Source organism: Trifolium pratense, linkage group LG4, assembly GCF_020283565.1.
Source record: "Trifolium pratense cultivar HEN17-A07 linkage group LG4, ARS_RC_1.1, whole genome shotgun sequence".
NCBI lineage: Eukaryota > Viridiplantae > Streptophyta > Magnoliopsida > Fabales > Fabaceae > Trifolium > Trifolium pratense.
The window spans coordinates 46,857,798-46,875,014 of NC_060062.1; the positions used below are offsets into that span (position 1 = coordinate 46,857,798).

General features: G+C 31.9%; 1 protein-coding gene across 1 annotated transcript; it reads right to left on the reverse strand.

Moving 5' to 3' along the window:
• Positions 1-369: 369 nt before the first annotated feature.
• Positions 370-13,931, reverse strand: LOC123922777 (F-box/FBD/LRR-repeat protein At1g13570-like). The gene is made up of 6 exons (XM_045975466.1): positions 13,914-13,931; positions 12,986-13,852; positions 12,708-12,863; positions 1,450-2,310; positions 1,174-1,329; positions 370-878 (listed from the first exon to the last, which is right to left on the reverse strand). Exons 1-6 carry the CDS (start codon positions 13,929-13,931, stop codon positions 591-593), a joined length of 2,346 nt encoding a protein of 781 aa, XP_045831422.1. The 3' UTR covers positions 370-590.
• Positions 13,932-17,217: the final 3,286 nt, after the last annotated feature.

The window sequence follows — 17,217 nt, forward strand, 5'->3', positions numbered from 1 at the left end:
CAAAAAACAATTGAAGAGCTAGTTGGGAATCAAAAGGGTTAGGGTTCACAGTCAACACGAAGGGAACACCAACTCAAGAGTCTATATATCCGGTAAACAAAATTTCTTCCAGTACTAGTATTTATTATCCTATTTTTTATTTTTCACTCTTTGTTTTATAATAAATAAATACATAAATGCCTGGTAAATCTATATCTATTTGTATGTTATAATTATCCACTAACAATATATAAAAAAAGAACTACTACTAAAACCCTAACCTTTAATTGTAATTTCACCTCACATAAAAATAGGAACAAAAAATAAAAATAATACAGTAATTTTTAGTTAAAACAAATTTACGCATAAAAATAGGAACCGAACCCACAATAAAAGATGCGCATAAAAAATACTTCCACTGTATCCTCAACAATTACTGCATATAAATCCTTCATGCGTTAGAACCATATAAATTTTGATTACCTACTAATCATAACCATCTGATAAAAGTATTTTGAAACATGCATGTACATATTAAACTTGAATCACTCCCCATTTTTGAAAGACTAAAAATAATTGGCATTAATTCTCCCTCCCAAGAGTAAAAATCATTATGCAGAGTCATCCCAGATAACTTCAGCTTCAACCGATCCTCTTTTGAACTGAATTAGTGCTTTTATCAACTCAGGTGTGACATTTCCACTAGTCTTCACAATCATCTTTTCGAGCACAGGAGAATATAGAAGTAGAAATTTGATAAAATCTAATTCCGATTTTGTACCAGAGATGCCATCTATCATCATATGTCGCACTTTGATGGGCATGGCTTTCCTCGAAAAGATATCTTCCCAACAATAGGATGTTGATGTTAAAAGGACAGTCTGCTCCTCAATCCGTGCCTACATGCAATTGAGACAAATTCATTGATCAAAGGATAAAATATAGTATTCATAAGAGAGAAAGGAATACACTGGTCTCTTATTTTATAAGAATCTAGTGACAATGTAAGTTATGTAACTAATTCTATCTAAATTCCAACTGATTCATAACTTCTATATCAGCAATATTAACACACAACTAATACTTAAAGAATTCAATTTTTGAGTATAACATAATTAAGTTTTTGTAAAAACTAATAAATATTAATAGCAAAAAATGCTTTGCAACTTCTAAACCTTAATAATGAGTACTCACAGATATTTCTAATTTTCGAAGATTAGGGGAGCTTCTAAGCAAGCAAAGAGCAGCTGAAATTTCCTTCAAGTCATTGAAGTTTATGCATAAGAAAAGATCATCTAAATAGATACAAGGTGTAGGAAGCTTTATCGGCACATATCCTGCGGCCAAATACTGAAAAAGAACTATGGCTTTAAATCAAAATATGAATAGAATGTTTTTAATACTTAAAAATATAAGGTGAGTCAGTCCTACAGTCAAATTCAACATTAATAAGATGCTCGAGCATCATACCTTTAAAGAATAATTGTGAATCCCTAGAGTTTGTATGCGACGTTGATGATAGAAAAATTTGAGCAAATAGCTAGAGCATCGTTGCAATCTACTTTGATTGTTTTTTGAGTTCGAATACAAACTTAAATCAACGTATACCGTAACTAATTGGAAAGTTTTGTCAAAGCTAATATCCTCGAATTTGCCATTAATGTCAAAATGCTTGAGATTTGGTGCGTGAATATTAATCTCAGTGACGTCAATATCCAACAAAACCAAACTTTGAAGTAGAGGGCAGTCGGATATCAATTTTTCAAGAGCATCTTGAGTTATAGTAACGTAATCCAGACGAAGATATTTCAAGTTCCTCCAGCCTTCGAACGTTGTTGGAGGTTTAAGCAAACACGAATTTAATTGTAAACGCTGTAAGCTTTGACAAGAGAATAAGCACCAAGGTATCTTATAGTGTTCATCTAGCAAAACGTCCAATACAAGCTCTTTAATGGATCTTCCGATCAGATAAAGAATCCACCGGTTAATATCAGGACTAAAATTAATGTGACTATGCTTGTAGTTAGAGATCTCAAACTTGGTGATTGGCCCAGAATGGAGTAAAAGTACATGATCAACAATTCTCAACAACTCTATATTGAAAATTGAAGGGTCTTGGGATGCTGCAATAGAGACACAATGTTTATCAAACACAAGATTTGGCATTGTGTGCCATTTGTTCCTCCATTGGCTTGATAAAACACTCGTTCTTCCTGCTTCCCTGATTGGCAAGGAAGAAAGAATTTGGTCTATTACATGACCCGGTAAGCAACTAATTCTGTCCGGCTCCGCATCAATGAGAGTAGACGTCTGTTGTTTGTTTATTCTCACCTAGATATATTCATGCAAGAATCAAATTAAAAACAAACTAGTTAGAATACATGTAGTATATCTATTTAGGTATACAAGAATAATAGCATGGTACAGTAATTTAGTCTTGTTATAGTGGTGTTAAGGTTTAAGTATGAGTGGTTAAGTCTCACATCGATTATAATAAATGAAAAAAGTGTTAGATATATAAGAGATGTGGTTCATTAACCTAATGTTTTAAAGTTTTGTTGGAGATGTGACATCTTCATCTCTTGTAATCTTGGAGCATTGACCTAATAATTATTTCTCTCGAGCTCCCTCGAATTTCCCAGCAAGTATGTCATAATTTCGAACGGACACAAATATAATGTTGTATGATAGCAGTATATATTGAAATTCATTGATGGAATGCATATAACACTAAGACAGAAGAAGAATAATAATTTGAGAAATTACCATGTCAAGCTACCGATTGAGTAGTTCCTTGAAAAGCACGGAAATAAATTGAAGAACTAGGTGGGAATCAAAAGGGTTAGGGTTCACAGTCAACACGAAGGGAACACCAACTCCAGAGTCAAGGTTTGAGATATGCGGTAAAAAAAAAAAAAACTTCGGTACTAATATCCTATTTTTTATTTTTCACTGTTTTTTTTTTTTTGCAGTTTTATATTTAAACATGTTATTTCGTGCCAATATACTCCCAAAAAAGAATTATATGTGGGTTTAATTTCAGTCGATTACCACTTCATCTAAAAAAAAAAAAAATTTATATCAGATCTGGTGCACATAATACTTTGATGCTGCTCAACCAAATTATTTCAGAATAACATTAGTTGTTTCGGTATATATGAGCAAGGAAGACGAAGGGGTCCACAAACTGTTTCAATGAGAGGGGGTTAGGAAGCAGATACAAGTTTAGTTGTTTTCACTAATCACAATTGAAGGGGTTAGGAAGGGAGGTGAGTGAATTTCTGGCAATTAGAAGGGGTGTTTATGATGTTTTGGTTGAATCCAAGGGAGGTGAGTGTAATTTGACAAATAGTTTATGATATCTTATTTTATGCATTACTAATAGTCTAAAGGGACCCTTTGGGACTTCTTAAAGTGGAAAACACGATGAGAGAGAAGGAGAGGGCGGGGAAAGAGAAGCCGAAGGTAGTAGGAGGAGAAGGTCTAGGCACTACAAGAAAACCTTGATATATTGGCAGAAATAATCCCTCACTAAGTGATCATTTAGTGCTTGTATTTGTGCTTTGATTTCAAGTTAGAGTAAGATGGGCGCAGGTGATGGTATTTGGTGTTTTTGCTTTTGTACCATTTGGTATTTGGTATTGTGTACCATTTGTTCCTCCATTTGCTTGATAAAACACTAGTTTTCCCTGTTTTTAGAGGTGAGAATAGGCTAGGTCGAGCGAACTAGGCTTTGTCAAGTTTGAGTTTGGCCTGCCAAAAAATCGAAGGTCTAAACCTGACTTGTGACCTATCATAGCTTTATCTTTTAGGTCAGAGTCTAGTCTTTTGAAAGCCTAATGTGACCTGTTAACCTGTTTAAAAGCATATTTCACATGAACATATTTAAATAAATAATTATATTTATTTTTAAAAATACTTATGAACTAATAAATCAATGTTCTTTTGATATTTAACATGATATTTTAAAAGACTATTTTAATGGTCTGCAGTCTGACCTATTTAACTAAATAGAATTATAAAAAGCCTTAATTTGCTCTAATTAAAAAAAATAGGTTGGCCTGGCCTATTCTACATTCAAGAAGGATAAAATTTGATCTATTACATGACTTGATAAGCAACTAAGTCTGTCCGGCTCCGCATCAATGAGAGTAGACTTTTTTTGTTTTGTTTTTCTTACTTTGAGATAGATATATTAATGCAACAATAAAAAAACAAACTAGTTAGTATATATAAAAAAAAAAGTGTACGTTTGTTTTCAATTCTAGAGCTGTCATTGATTCTGTCAGAATTGATTCTAGACGTGTAGAATTGATTCTGGCTTGTTTGATTCTAGATGTGTAGCTTCTGATTGTAGAATTGATTTTTACACTCAAATTTTTTGTTCAACTCACTTATATCAAAATCAATTCTTTCAAAATCAATTTTGTCCAACTCAATTATGTCAAAATCAATTATGTCAAAATCAATTCTGTCCACCGTAGAACCAAACACATATTAAGTATCTTGACTACAATAAATAAAAAGAATGTTGAATTTATAAGAGATGTGACTACAATAAATGCTTAAGATTTTGGGTAGAGACTCTCTTGCAATACTAAACCATCTAATTGTTTCTCCCGAAACTTTCCCCAATTTCTCAACAAGTGTGTCATAATTTTCGAATGGGGACAAATATAATGTTGTGTGATAGCATTAAATTGAAATTCATTGATGGAATGCATATAATAATAGACAGAAGAAGAAGAAGACTTTGAGAAATTACCATGTGAAGCTACCGATTCCGATTGAGTTGTTCCTGAAAAATCAATTGATGAGAGAAAGTACCTTTCTAGTTACCGTGTCCTTTACGTACCATGCATGAGAGAAAGTAGCAAAAGACAAATAAAAGCAATTGATGATGAGAATCGAAAGGATTAGGGTTCACACAGTCAACACGAAGCGAACGCTAACTCGAGAGTCTATATATATGCAGTAAACAAATTTCACAAATTTCTTCCGGTACTAGTATTTATTTATTTATTTATTATTTTTCACTTTTATTTTTATTTTTATCTTTAGGAGAAAGAGTTCAGCTAGGAGGTAAGAAAAAGTTGATCAAAAATTATTTCTAATAGAAATCAAACTCGAATTGTTCCGGACAATTCTTCCTAGGAAGAACCATTAACCACTTAAATTTAATGTTTTGGTTTTTTTATAAATACATATATGTCTGATAAATCTATATTATAATTATAATTATTTGCCTCAAATAGCAAATTTACAAGTGACGATCTTTCACCAGTTTAATTTAATATGACGTCTACATGTCTTCTCTTTACAATTTGAAGGACACGGTTCGATTCTCGGTTTACTATATAATGGCCTCTTCTCTCTATTAACTTTGTTCGATATTTTGTTCATTATAAATTATACTCCTTCTGTCCCATAATATAAGTAAAAAATAATAATTTCACACTTATTAAGAAAAGTAAAATGTGATAATTTGAAGTATGACATTTTGTATTTTCTTTGAAATAAGTTTTATTGAAAGATGTAAAAAAAAAATTATTGGTTATTGTCTTATTGATTATGGGGAAAAGAAGAGAGAGAGTAAATTATTTTATGAGAATAAGTAAAAATAAACATTGAAAATGATAAAAGTTAGTTTTTTTTGCTTATAATTTGGGAAAAGAAAAAATGATTTTTTTTCTTATAATATGGGACGGAGGGAGTACTCCCTAAGAAAGAAATATTCTCTTACATCAAGGATCGTATCTGGAAGAAAATGAATTCTTGGAGGGGAAGAGCATTGTCAAAGGCTGGTAAGGAGGTTATGATACAATTTGTGCTTCAAGCCATCCCATCATATGTTATGAGTATGTTTATCCTTCCTTCCTCACTCATTGACGATATCGAGAAAATGTTGAATGCCTTTTGGTGGGGAGGTGGAGGTAACAACAATAAAGGGATCCACTGGTTAGCTTGGGACAGACTTGCATGCCCTAAGGCGAAGGGTGGTTTAGGCTTTCGTAATTTTGAAGCGTTCAATATGGCTATGGTGGCAAAACAAGCATGGAACATCATTCAAAATCCGAACTCGTTGGCGGCTAAACTAATTAAAGCAAGGTATTTCCCACGCTCATCGCTACTTGAAGCATCTTTGGGTTATAATCCTAGTTTTGTGTGGCGTAGTATTTGGAAGGCTAGACAAATTCTTTTACGTGGGTGTAGGTGGTGGATTGGTAGTGGCGACATAATCCGTGTTATGTATGATCCATGGCTGCAGTAACGAGGACAGTGCAATGATAGGACGAGTTGCATCGTTATTTTGGTGCATTTGACATAATCGAAACAACAAGATCTGGAATGACAATATTCAGTCCCCGAGCCAAGTTGGAAGCATGGCGTTCGTCGTATGGAATGAGTGATTTACTGTCCACCAACTGCAGCGTCATAACACTGTTCCTGTTGAGGATCCTAGGCCGGTTCGGTGGGAGAAACCAGGAGTGGGATGGATAAAGTGTAATGTTGATGATGCGTTTGTAGCTGGGTTCGGCGTTACTTCTATAGGTCTTTGCTTTCGTGATACAAATGGGCATTTTGTGGCTGGCTTGACTCAATGGCAGCAGCCTTTTTATTCTATCGTGGAAGGCGAAGCATTGACACAATTACATGCTATGAAAGAGGCCATCCATCGTGGATTTGAGCGAGTCCAATTTGAAAGTGACTCAAAGTTGTTGGTTGACTCAAAGAAAGAAATATTCTCTTACATCAAGGATCGTATCTGGAAGAAAATGAATTCTTCGAGGGGAAGAGCATTGTCAAAGGCTGGTAAGGAGGTTATGATACAATTTGTGCTTCAAGCCATCCCATCATATGTTATGAGTATGTTTATCCTTCCTTCCTCACTCATTGACGATATCGAGAAAATGTTGAATGCCTTTTGGTGGGGAGGTGGAGGTAACAACAATAAAGGGATCCACTAGTTAGCTTGGGACAGACTTGCATGCCCTAAGGCGAAGGGTGGTTTAGGCTTTCGTAATTTTGAAGCGTTCAATATGGCTATGGTGGCAAAACAAGCATGGAACATCATTCAAAATCCGAACTCATTGGCGGCTAAACTAATTAAAGCAAGGTATTTCCCACGCTCATCGCTACTTGAAGCATCTTTGGGTTATAATCCTAGTTTTGTGTGGCGTAGTATTTGGAAGGCTAGACAAATTCTTTTACGTGGGTGTAGGTGGTGGATTGGTAGTGGCGACATAATCCGTGTTATGTATGATCCATGGCTGCAGTAACGAGGACAGTGCAATGATAGGACGAGTTGCATCGTTATTTTGGTGCATTTGACATAATCGAAACGACAAGATCTGGAATGACAATATTCAGTCCCCGAGCCAAGTTGGAAGCATGGCGTTCGTCGTCTGGAATGAGTGGTTTACTGTCCACCAACTGCAGCGTCATAACACTGTTCCTGTTGAGGATCCTAGGCCGGTTCGGTGGGAGAAACCAGGAGTGAGATGGATAAAGTGTAATGTTGATGCTGCGTTTGTAGCTGAGTTCGGCGTTACTTCTATAGGTCTTTGCTTTCGTGATACCAATGGGCATTTTGTGGCTGGCTTGACTCAATGGCAGCAGCCTTTTTATTCTATCGTGGAAGGCGAAGCATTGACACAATTACATGCTATGAAAGAGGCCATCCATCGTGGATTTGAGCGAGTCCAATTTGAAAGTGACTCAAAGTTGTTGGTTGACTCAAAGAAAGAAATGTTCTCTTACATCAAGGATCGTAACTGGAAGAAAATGAATTCTTGGAGGGGAAGAGCATTGTCAAAGGCTCGTAAGGAGGTTATGATACAATTTGTGCTTCAAGCCATCCCATCATATGTTATGAGTATGTTTATCCTTCCTTCCTCACTCATTGACGATATCGAGAAAATGTTGAATGCCTTTTGGTGGGGAGGTGGAGGTAACAACAGTAAAGGGATCCACTGGTTAGCTTGGGACAGACTTGCATGCCCTAAGGCGAAGGGTGGTTTAGGCTTTCGTAATTTCGAAGCGTTCAATATGGCTATGGTGGCAAAACAAGCATGGAACATCATTCAAAATCCGAACTCGTTGGCGGCTAAACTAATTAAAGCAAGGTATTTCCCACGCTCATCGCTACTTGAAGCATCTTTGGGTTATAATCCTAGTTTTGTGTGGCGTAGTATTTGGAAGGCTAGACAAATTCTTTTACGTGGGTGTAGGTGGTGGATTGGTAGTGGCGACATAATTCGTGTTATGTATGATCCATGGCTGCAGTAACGAGGACAGTGCAATGATAGGACGAGTTGCATCGTTATTTTGGTGCATTTGACATAATCGAAACGACAAGATCTGGAATGACAATATTCAGTCCCCAAGCCAAGTTGGAAGCATGGCGTTCGTCGTCTGGAATGAGTGGTTTACTGTCCACCAATTGCAGCGTCATAACACTGTTCCTGTTGAGGATCCTAGGCCGGTTCAGTGGGAGAAACCAGGAGTGGGATGGATAAAGTGTAATGTTGATGCTGCGTTTGTAGCTGGGTTCGGCGTTACTTCTATAGGTCTTTGCTTTCGTGATACCTATGGGCATTTTGCGGCTGGCTTGACTCAATGGCAGCAGCCTTTTTATTCTATCGTGGAAGGCGAAGCATTGACACAATTACATGCTATGAAAGAGGCCATCCATCGTGGATTTGAGCGAGTCTAATTTGAAAGTGGCTCAAAGTTGTTGGTTGACGCCATCCATTCGAGCAGATGGGGCAATTCGGAATTTAGTTTAATTGTTAACGACATTATTCTTCTTATGTCATCTTCTTCTGTAAACTTTGAGGTTATGTTTGTTAGGAGGCAAACGAATTTGGTTGCTCACACTCTTTCTAGGGCGGCCAATGTTTGGGCTAATTTCCATAGATTTGAGATTATTCCCTTATGTATTGAACATTTATTATTTAATAATATGAATTAAGTTTGTTTTGTTAAAAATAAAAATAAAATTCAGGCACATAAAAAATAATTAAGACGCGAGGACTAAGATTATGTTCTCAATTACTTTGCCTTTTACATGAGATTGATATAGTTCTTAATGTTAAATATGCTTGGATCTCAACCCCAAAAGCTAGCTCAAAGGGTGAGATTGTCCTCACATATTTATACACTTCACATCTCGGGAACCTATGCTTGGATCTCAACCCCAAAAGCTAGCTCAAAGGGTGAGATTGTCCTCACATATTTATACACTTCACATCTCGGGAACCTAAGCAATGTGGGACTTCAAACAAATTCCAACAACACAAACTACATATTCAACACCCACCAGCAATGTGGGACTTCAAACAAATTCCAACAACACAAATTACATATTCAACACCCACCCTCACGCCTAGCGTGGTCCTGGGTCAAATGACCACATTGCAGTGCTTAACCTGGCTCTGATACCATGTTAAATATGCTTGGATCTCAACCCCAAAAGCTAGCTCAAAGGGTGAGGTTGCCCTCACATATTTATACACTTCACATCTCGGGAACCTAAGCAATGTGGGACTTCAAACAAATTCCCAACAACACAAAGTCACAAACTACATATTCAACACTTAACACCGTAAGAGATCACCCTCTAATGTTAGATCAAATTCCTTTTGATTTTTAATCGAACTTTTTACAAAATCGCGAAGAGAGGATGAATCTAAAAACTGAAAATGTGCATTGACTCCTCAACTCTGTTTGTGTGTTCTGTTTTACATCTTTTGGCTGTCAAAGATATTAAACAGAAAGTTCAATGGGAAATATATTAAAAATATATCCATTGTATTTCTGCATATAAATCCGTCGTTTTAGAACCATAAAATTTTGATTACCTACCAATCATAACCACCCGATAAAAGTATTTTTGAAAGACTAAGAATAATTGGCATCAATTTCTCCCTCCAAGAGTAAAACTCATTATGCAGAGTTTTCCCAATCGGAAGGCTTATGATTTGTAGTTAAAACAAAATATCTTCGCTACAAGCACTTTTAACTCATCTTTGGCGAGCTATGATTTGTTGTCAGAATATCGACCCTGAAGAATAATCCTGTAGAACAATACAGGATTATTGTAAAGTTTTTGAACCATTTGATGTAAAGTTTGCGTTAGATTAAGATTAGATGTTTAGATTTCAATGCAGTTTTAAATTTTTGTAAAATACGGATTGTGTGAATGCATTAGGCAAGTATTTTCGTTCTGAATTTTTTTTGTTGGTTTTATATGTTGGATAAAGACAAACTGAAGCCACAATTGTTGCATTGTGATGTCCCACATCGTTAAAAAATATTCTTTTTCTTTATTCCCGAATTTCCTAACTGATTTTAATCAGTTTTGATTGTTATTCCTTTTAACAAATATTTCATTTTAATGCTCTTGATTAGCTATAAACCAAATAGCATAACCTCCACTTTATTAGCAATTTTCTAACCGTCAAATTGTTAAATGTGTAGCTAATGATAATGATCAGTTGACAGGAAAAGAAAAAGATGTTTTTTCATTGTTTTGCTATTAAAAGAGGACCGACATAGTCATGCAAAAAGAACAAAACATCTCTTGATTTTTCAATTCTTTTCTTGTTTTCTACTTCTAAAATTTTGGGCAATTATTCTGTGATTTCCATAGCCTGAGGCCACGAGTGCACATGTCCATAGGCTCGTTGTGTTAACCTTGGGGAGCAGTCGGCAAACTAGATTGCATCAAGGTCTACCGAATTTTGCTTTCAAGACAGTGATTTTTCACGGCACAACAAACCTCCAATCTGTGTTATATCTTTTCTGTTTTGTACTTCTGACTTCTAAATTTTCCAACATTATAGACAAACACACCCGAATGTGATGCACATATCATAAACTCATTTATTGATTTTCGTGTTTTTCTCTCTTCCCTCTTTCTATCTAGAAGTTTAATGAATAAAATGGCTCAATGAGTATAAGTTAAACCAATTAGTCAACAGAGAATAAAAACCAACAAATAATAGGTTAATGTAATATACCATACTAATAAAAAAAAGTATTAAAATTTATGTATGCGGTTTGGTTCGGTTTCGATAAATCAATCCAAAATTCGATCCATCAGTTTTTACAAAAGAGCATCAAAATACATCCAAAATTATTCGGTTTTTTGCGGATTTTGGTTTTTTTGGATTGATTTGCGGTTTTTAATTGAATTGGTTTGCATTTGAGCACCCGGGTGAGAGAACCCATAAACCTAAGGTTTTGAGTTGAGATGTGGTGTCCAACTCACTTGTATCATTACTCTAAATTCAGTGGGGACGATTCCCGACTACCCCTGTGACCCAACAAGATGAATAAAAACTGAAATAATGCAGGAAAAATTTATTTCGAAGTTGTTTCATTTTTCTGCTGCAAAATAGCATTGACTCCTCAAATGTGTTTGTGTGTGGACGTTCATGCTGGGAAATATCAAGGATTACTGCATGTAAATCCTTCATATGTTAGAACCATAAAATTTTTGATTACCTACTAATCATAACCATATTATAAACTATTTTAAAACTTGTATTAAACTTGAAAGACCAGTAATCACCAGCATCAATTATCCTTCCCAAGAGTAAAAATCATGAAGAGTTTTTCCAAATAACTTCAACATCTCCCGATGCTCTTTTGAACTGAACTAGTGCTCTCGTCAACTCCAGTGTGACGTTTCCAACAGGCTTCACAATCATCTTTTCTAGCACGGGAGAATATAGAAGTAGAAATTTGATGAAATCTAATTCCGATTTTGTACCGGAGATGCCATCTATCGTCATATGTCGCACTTGGATGGGCATGGCATGCCTCAAAAAGATATCTTCCCAACAATACGATGTTGGTGTCAAAACGACAGTCTGTTCCTCAACCCGTGCCTACATGCATTGTGACAAATTCATTGATCAATTCAAAGGGGAAAAAATAGTGTGCATATAAGAGAGATATAGAGTATACTAAAATTCTGAAGGTAATATTGTATTGAGTGATAAAGAATGGAATACACTAGTTCATAACTTATCTAAATTCAACTAGTTCATAACTTCTATTAACAATATTAACCCACTTCTAATAGTCATAGAATTCAATTTCGAGTTCTTTATTAAAAATAATAAACTCAATTAGTAATTTAATATAAGGGTTAATTATGTTTTTAGTCCCTCTAAATATAGTAAATTTTATTTTTGGTCTCTCTAAAATATTTCTATGAACTTCTGTCAGTCAGTTTTCAATTTAGTCCTTCGCTTTTCTTTCAAAATTTCATGTAGTATATTCAAAATGACTTATTTTGATGACGTCATTAATAAGACCTAAAAAATTAACTAGTTTAATTACTTAACTATTTAATCTTTTTTAGAAGCTATAGAAAATTAACAAAAATTAACGATTAAATAGTTAAATTATTAAACTAATGGTATTTTATATTTTAATAATAATATGTTTTCAAAAAAAGTCATTTGCAATATGATATGTTAACTTCTTTTTTTTTTTGAAAACAGAAAATTTAGACGACTAAAGTTTGAAGAATTTTTTTAGAAAAACTCAAAATGAAAGTTTATATATTTAAAGAGAAAAAAAAAACATTTATAGGAAAAATGGTTTGCAACTTCTAAAGCTTAATAACTACATGAAAACAAACATAGAATGTGCTGGTGAAACCACAAACCAGCAAACAAAGCAAACCAAACACACTCTAAATAAGTACTCACAAATATTTCTAATTTTCGAAGATTAGGTGAGCTTCTGAGCAAGCAAAGAGTAGCTGAATTTTCCTTTAAGTCATTGAAGTTTATGCATAAGGAAAGATCATCTAAATAGATACAAGGTGTAGAAAGCTTTACCGGCACAACTCCTGCAACCAAATACTGAAAAAAAAAAAAAAAAAAAAAAACCACTTTAAATTTTTTAAAAAATATATATGAATAAAAATCTGTACGGATTGGAGGACTTAAATATTATTGTTAATAAAGATGCTCGAGTACTATACCTTCAAAAAATAATTGTGAATCCTTAGACTTTGTATGTGAGTTAGATGATCAAAAAATTTGAGCAAATTGCTAGAGCATCCGTGCAATCTACTTTGATTGTTTTTAAAGTTCAAATACGACCTTAAACTAACGCGTATCATATCTATTTGGAAAGTGTTGTGAAAATTAATATCCTCAAATTTACCCAAGATGTCAAAATACTTAAGATTTGGTGCGTGAATATTAAGTTGGGTGATGTTGTCAACATCAGTCAACATCAATCTTTCAAGCAGAGGGCAGCATGATATCAATTTTTCAAGATCATCTTGAGTTATAGAAACATTATGCAAATTAAGACCACTCAAGTTCCTCCATCCTTCAAACGTTGTTGGAGGTTTAAGCCAACAAGAGAATAATTGTAAACAATCTAAACTTTGGCAAGAGAATAAGCACAAAGGTATCTTATAGTGTTCATCTAGCCCAACGTCCAATACAAGCTCTTTAATTGACCTTTCAATCACATAAAGAATCCACCGATCAATATCAGGACTCACATTAATGTGACTAGGATCGTAGTCAGAGATCTCGAACTCGATGATTGGTCCACAATGAAATAAAAGTACATGATCAACAATTCTCAAAAATTCTATATTATAAATTGAAGGGTGTTGGGATGCTGCAATAGAGACACAATGTTTATCAAACACAAGATTTGGCATTGTGCGCCATTTGTTCCTCCATTGGCTTGATAAAATACTCGTTCTTACTACTTCCTTAATTCGTAAGGAAGACAAAATTTGGTCTATTACATGACCCGGTAAACAACTAATTCTGTCTGGCTCCGCATTAATCACATCCGGGTGAGTATACTTTGTTTGCTCACTTTCCTTTAGCCAAATATATTGATACAAGAATCAGAAAACAAACTAGGTTAGTATATATTCATACAAGAATAGTGTCTGTCATGACAGTATATTAAAATTCATTGATGTAATGCATATAACTAATAATACTAAGACAGAAGAAGAAGAAGAATTTGAGAAATTACCATGTCAATCTACCGATTGAGTAGTTCCTGAAAAAACAAGCACGCAAAACACAATTGAAGACCGAATGGTTGGGTATAGGGTTTCCACAGTCAACAAGTAGGGAGCAAGAGTCTATATATATTGCGGTAAAAAAAACTATTACCAATATATTAAAATCGATTATCACCAAAATTACTAATTTATTCTTATTATTTTTAACCATGTTGCAAGTTTTATATCTTTCATCGTAATTTCACTAAAAAAATCTAGAAAGATTTTTTTTGACATAAATTTTTTTTAAAAAAAAATATAGAAAGATGATATGCTTAAAAATAGGAAAAAAACAGATTATAGATAAAAACAAAACAGAATAATTTATATATAAAAATAGGAAAAAAAAAACAATAATAAAATTATTGAAAGTTTAGTAAATAAAAAAATATAGAAAGAATATAGAAATAAAAAAATAAAAAAGAAATATAAACAATATTTTTCATCAAAAAAGAAAAGAAACATAAACATTTTTTTTTATAAATGAAACATAAACAATATTCCTACAAAGTTTACTACTAACCATTAATAGTAATATAATAAAGTTAGTTAGTATCAAACTTACTAAATTATCCTAAATATTCCTAATAAAATTTATAATTTTTGATTAAAAATATACACGGGACCATTATTTGTCACTGAAACAAAAAAATTGAATAAATAAGTTTACAAAAAATAATTAACACAATAATTCCACTTATATTTTAACAATATTATATTATATAACAAATTTTTAAATATTTAATTTTAAATAAATTTTTTACATTAATATAGTGACAAACTTAAATATAAAAAAAAAATTTAAACTAGTTGGTTATTAAAAAATTTACTAATTTCACTCAATAATATATGCATAAATTTTTGTCAAAATAAAAGAAAAAATATGCATAAAAATAAGAACAAAACAAAAAAAAAATCAAAAAAAGATTATAAGAAGTTTAGTAAAAAAAAATTATAAAAAATTCTGAAATAATAAAAAATTATATAAAGTTTAGTCAATAAAATTCCGAATTCTATCTATAGAAAATAAAATACTAACATAGAAACATAAAAAAAAATTTAGTACTAAATTTATTAATTTGTCCTTATTAGTTTAAATAAAATTCCAAATTTCTATCTATCTTCTATGTGATTTTACTCTTTTTTTTTTTTTTATAATTGTAATTTTACTCAAAGGAGAACCAACTACTAATAATAATATAATAAATAAGAATATATTAATTAATTATAATTTATTTTAAAAATATACACGGGACATCTACTTCTAATATAACTAGTTTAAAATCATATTTTAAAAATATGCACAGATCTATTGATTTTTATTCGATATTTAAGTTTGTTAATGTATTATGGTAGAAAATTTATTTAAAATAAAATATTTAAAAATTTATTATATAATATTGTTAAAATATTATGCTATATGTGGGTTCCGATCGTATTTTATTAATGTTTTAGTAATTTTTGTGAAATAAAACAATTAGTCAAATGTTTTAATATGACTAACATAAAGATTAAATTAAAGAATAAAGATCTTCTACATAAAAAAATAAATAATAAACATATTAATTTTTTTTTTGTTTTGCATAATATATTAAATTTATTGGAAAGAGAAAGTGTGCGCAAAAAAATAAAAATTTATTGGTGGATTAAAATTAGGGTATAATAAGAAGATAAAGTGCAAAAATACACTTTCTTAATTTTGTGTTACCGTTCTAAACGGACACTTAAAAAGGAACGGAGAGAGTAGTAATTAATTAGTGTTGACCAAAATATATTTTCTAATTAGAATACATTTGTATAGTGTACGTAGGTGTTATAATAACTAGGGGTAAACAAAAAAAAAAAAAAAAAAAAAAAAAAAAAAAAAAAAAAAACCCGTGCGTTGCACGAGTTCGATTAAAATACATAATTAAAATATTTTTATAAATTAAAAATAATAATTGTGATAAGTATAATCACATATTCGATTAAAATATATTGTTAAATACTTTTTACGATACGGTTATATTTAATATTATATATAATATGTGTAAAAACAAGAAAAAGTTGTTCAGAATTAAAATAATTTTTATTGAAATGATGTATCATATTTTATTTTAATTGTGTCATCGTATAAAATCTTAGTTTTCATTATATGAGTTGCAATTTTAGTCACAAATCACTTTGCTTTTTTATTTTTAATGTATCACTTATTTATTTATTTTCAATAAGAGTTGGAGGTCATACATACTTATACTTGGTGAAACTATTGTTCATGAGTAATGTTGAACTAAGAAGTATGGTGGTTTTGACATTTTTTATCACGTGATCTCGTATTCTGAAAATTACCTATCAAATAACAACGTTGTTGCTTACTCCTTTCTATACAATTTAAGATGCCAAATAACTTATCAACTTATCTCCCTCTCGTTCTCTTGAAGTTTCTTATCAATTATTCACTTGGTGAAATTTTATCCAGATTTTATTAGTCTCGATTTTTTTTGTCTATTGTTTGTTTTTTTTTCTATTGGGTTTTTCTCCGCTCATTTTGCTTTCAATTTTTTTTATTTAATAATTTTTATTCGGATTTTCAATTTAATTTAGTAGTGCTTATTAGAATGCAGTACTCTTTTTTTATAGATGATTTTTTTTTCTTTCATTTCATGGGTTTGATTAAAACACACATTTAAAATACTTTTTATCAATAAAAATAATAATTATGATAAGTATAATCATATATAATTAAATGATTGTTAATATTTTAAATATAGTAACATGGTTATATTTAATATAAATCTATATTAAAAATAAGAAGGTTATTTAAAAAAAAAAGATTTTGTTTAATATTAACCTACATAGTAGATTTGTGTATATTAAGGACAACTAATATAATTTTTAGTGAATATCTGTTAATATTCATAAGTTTGAAGAGGTGAATTATATTTTATTCTAATAGTGTAATAGTATGAGAACTTAATTTTCTTTTTATGCATCGTGGTAGTATAGTCGCAACTTGCTTTGCTTTTTTACTTTTTTTTTTCTTACCGTTGTTTTTTTACTTTTGTATGTTAGAGGTAGTCATGCTTGCCTTGTGCTGATATATTGACTTTGTTGAGCTGAGTTTTATTTATTATTATTCATTATATATATATATATATATATATATATATATATATATATATATATATATATAT

Coding starts and splice junctions, on each gene's coding strand:
- LOC123922777 (XM_045975466.1), bottom strand. Junction 2,311..12,707: donor TTCGAAAATTAGAAATATTT/GTGAGTACTTAT, acceptor GAATATATCTAG/GTGAGAATAAACAAACAACA. Junction 879..1,173: donor TTCGAAAATTAGAAATATCT/GTGAGTACTCAT, acceptor AATTGCATGTAG/GCACGGATTGAGGAGCAGAC.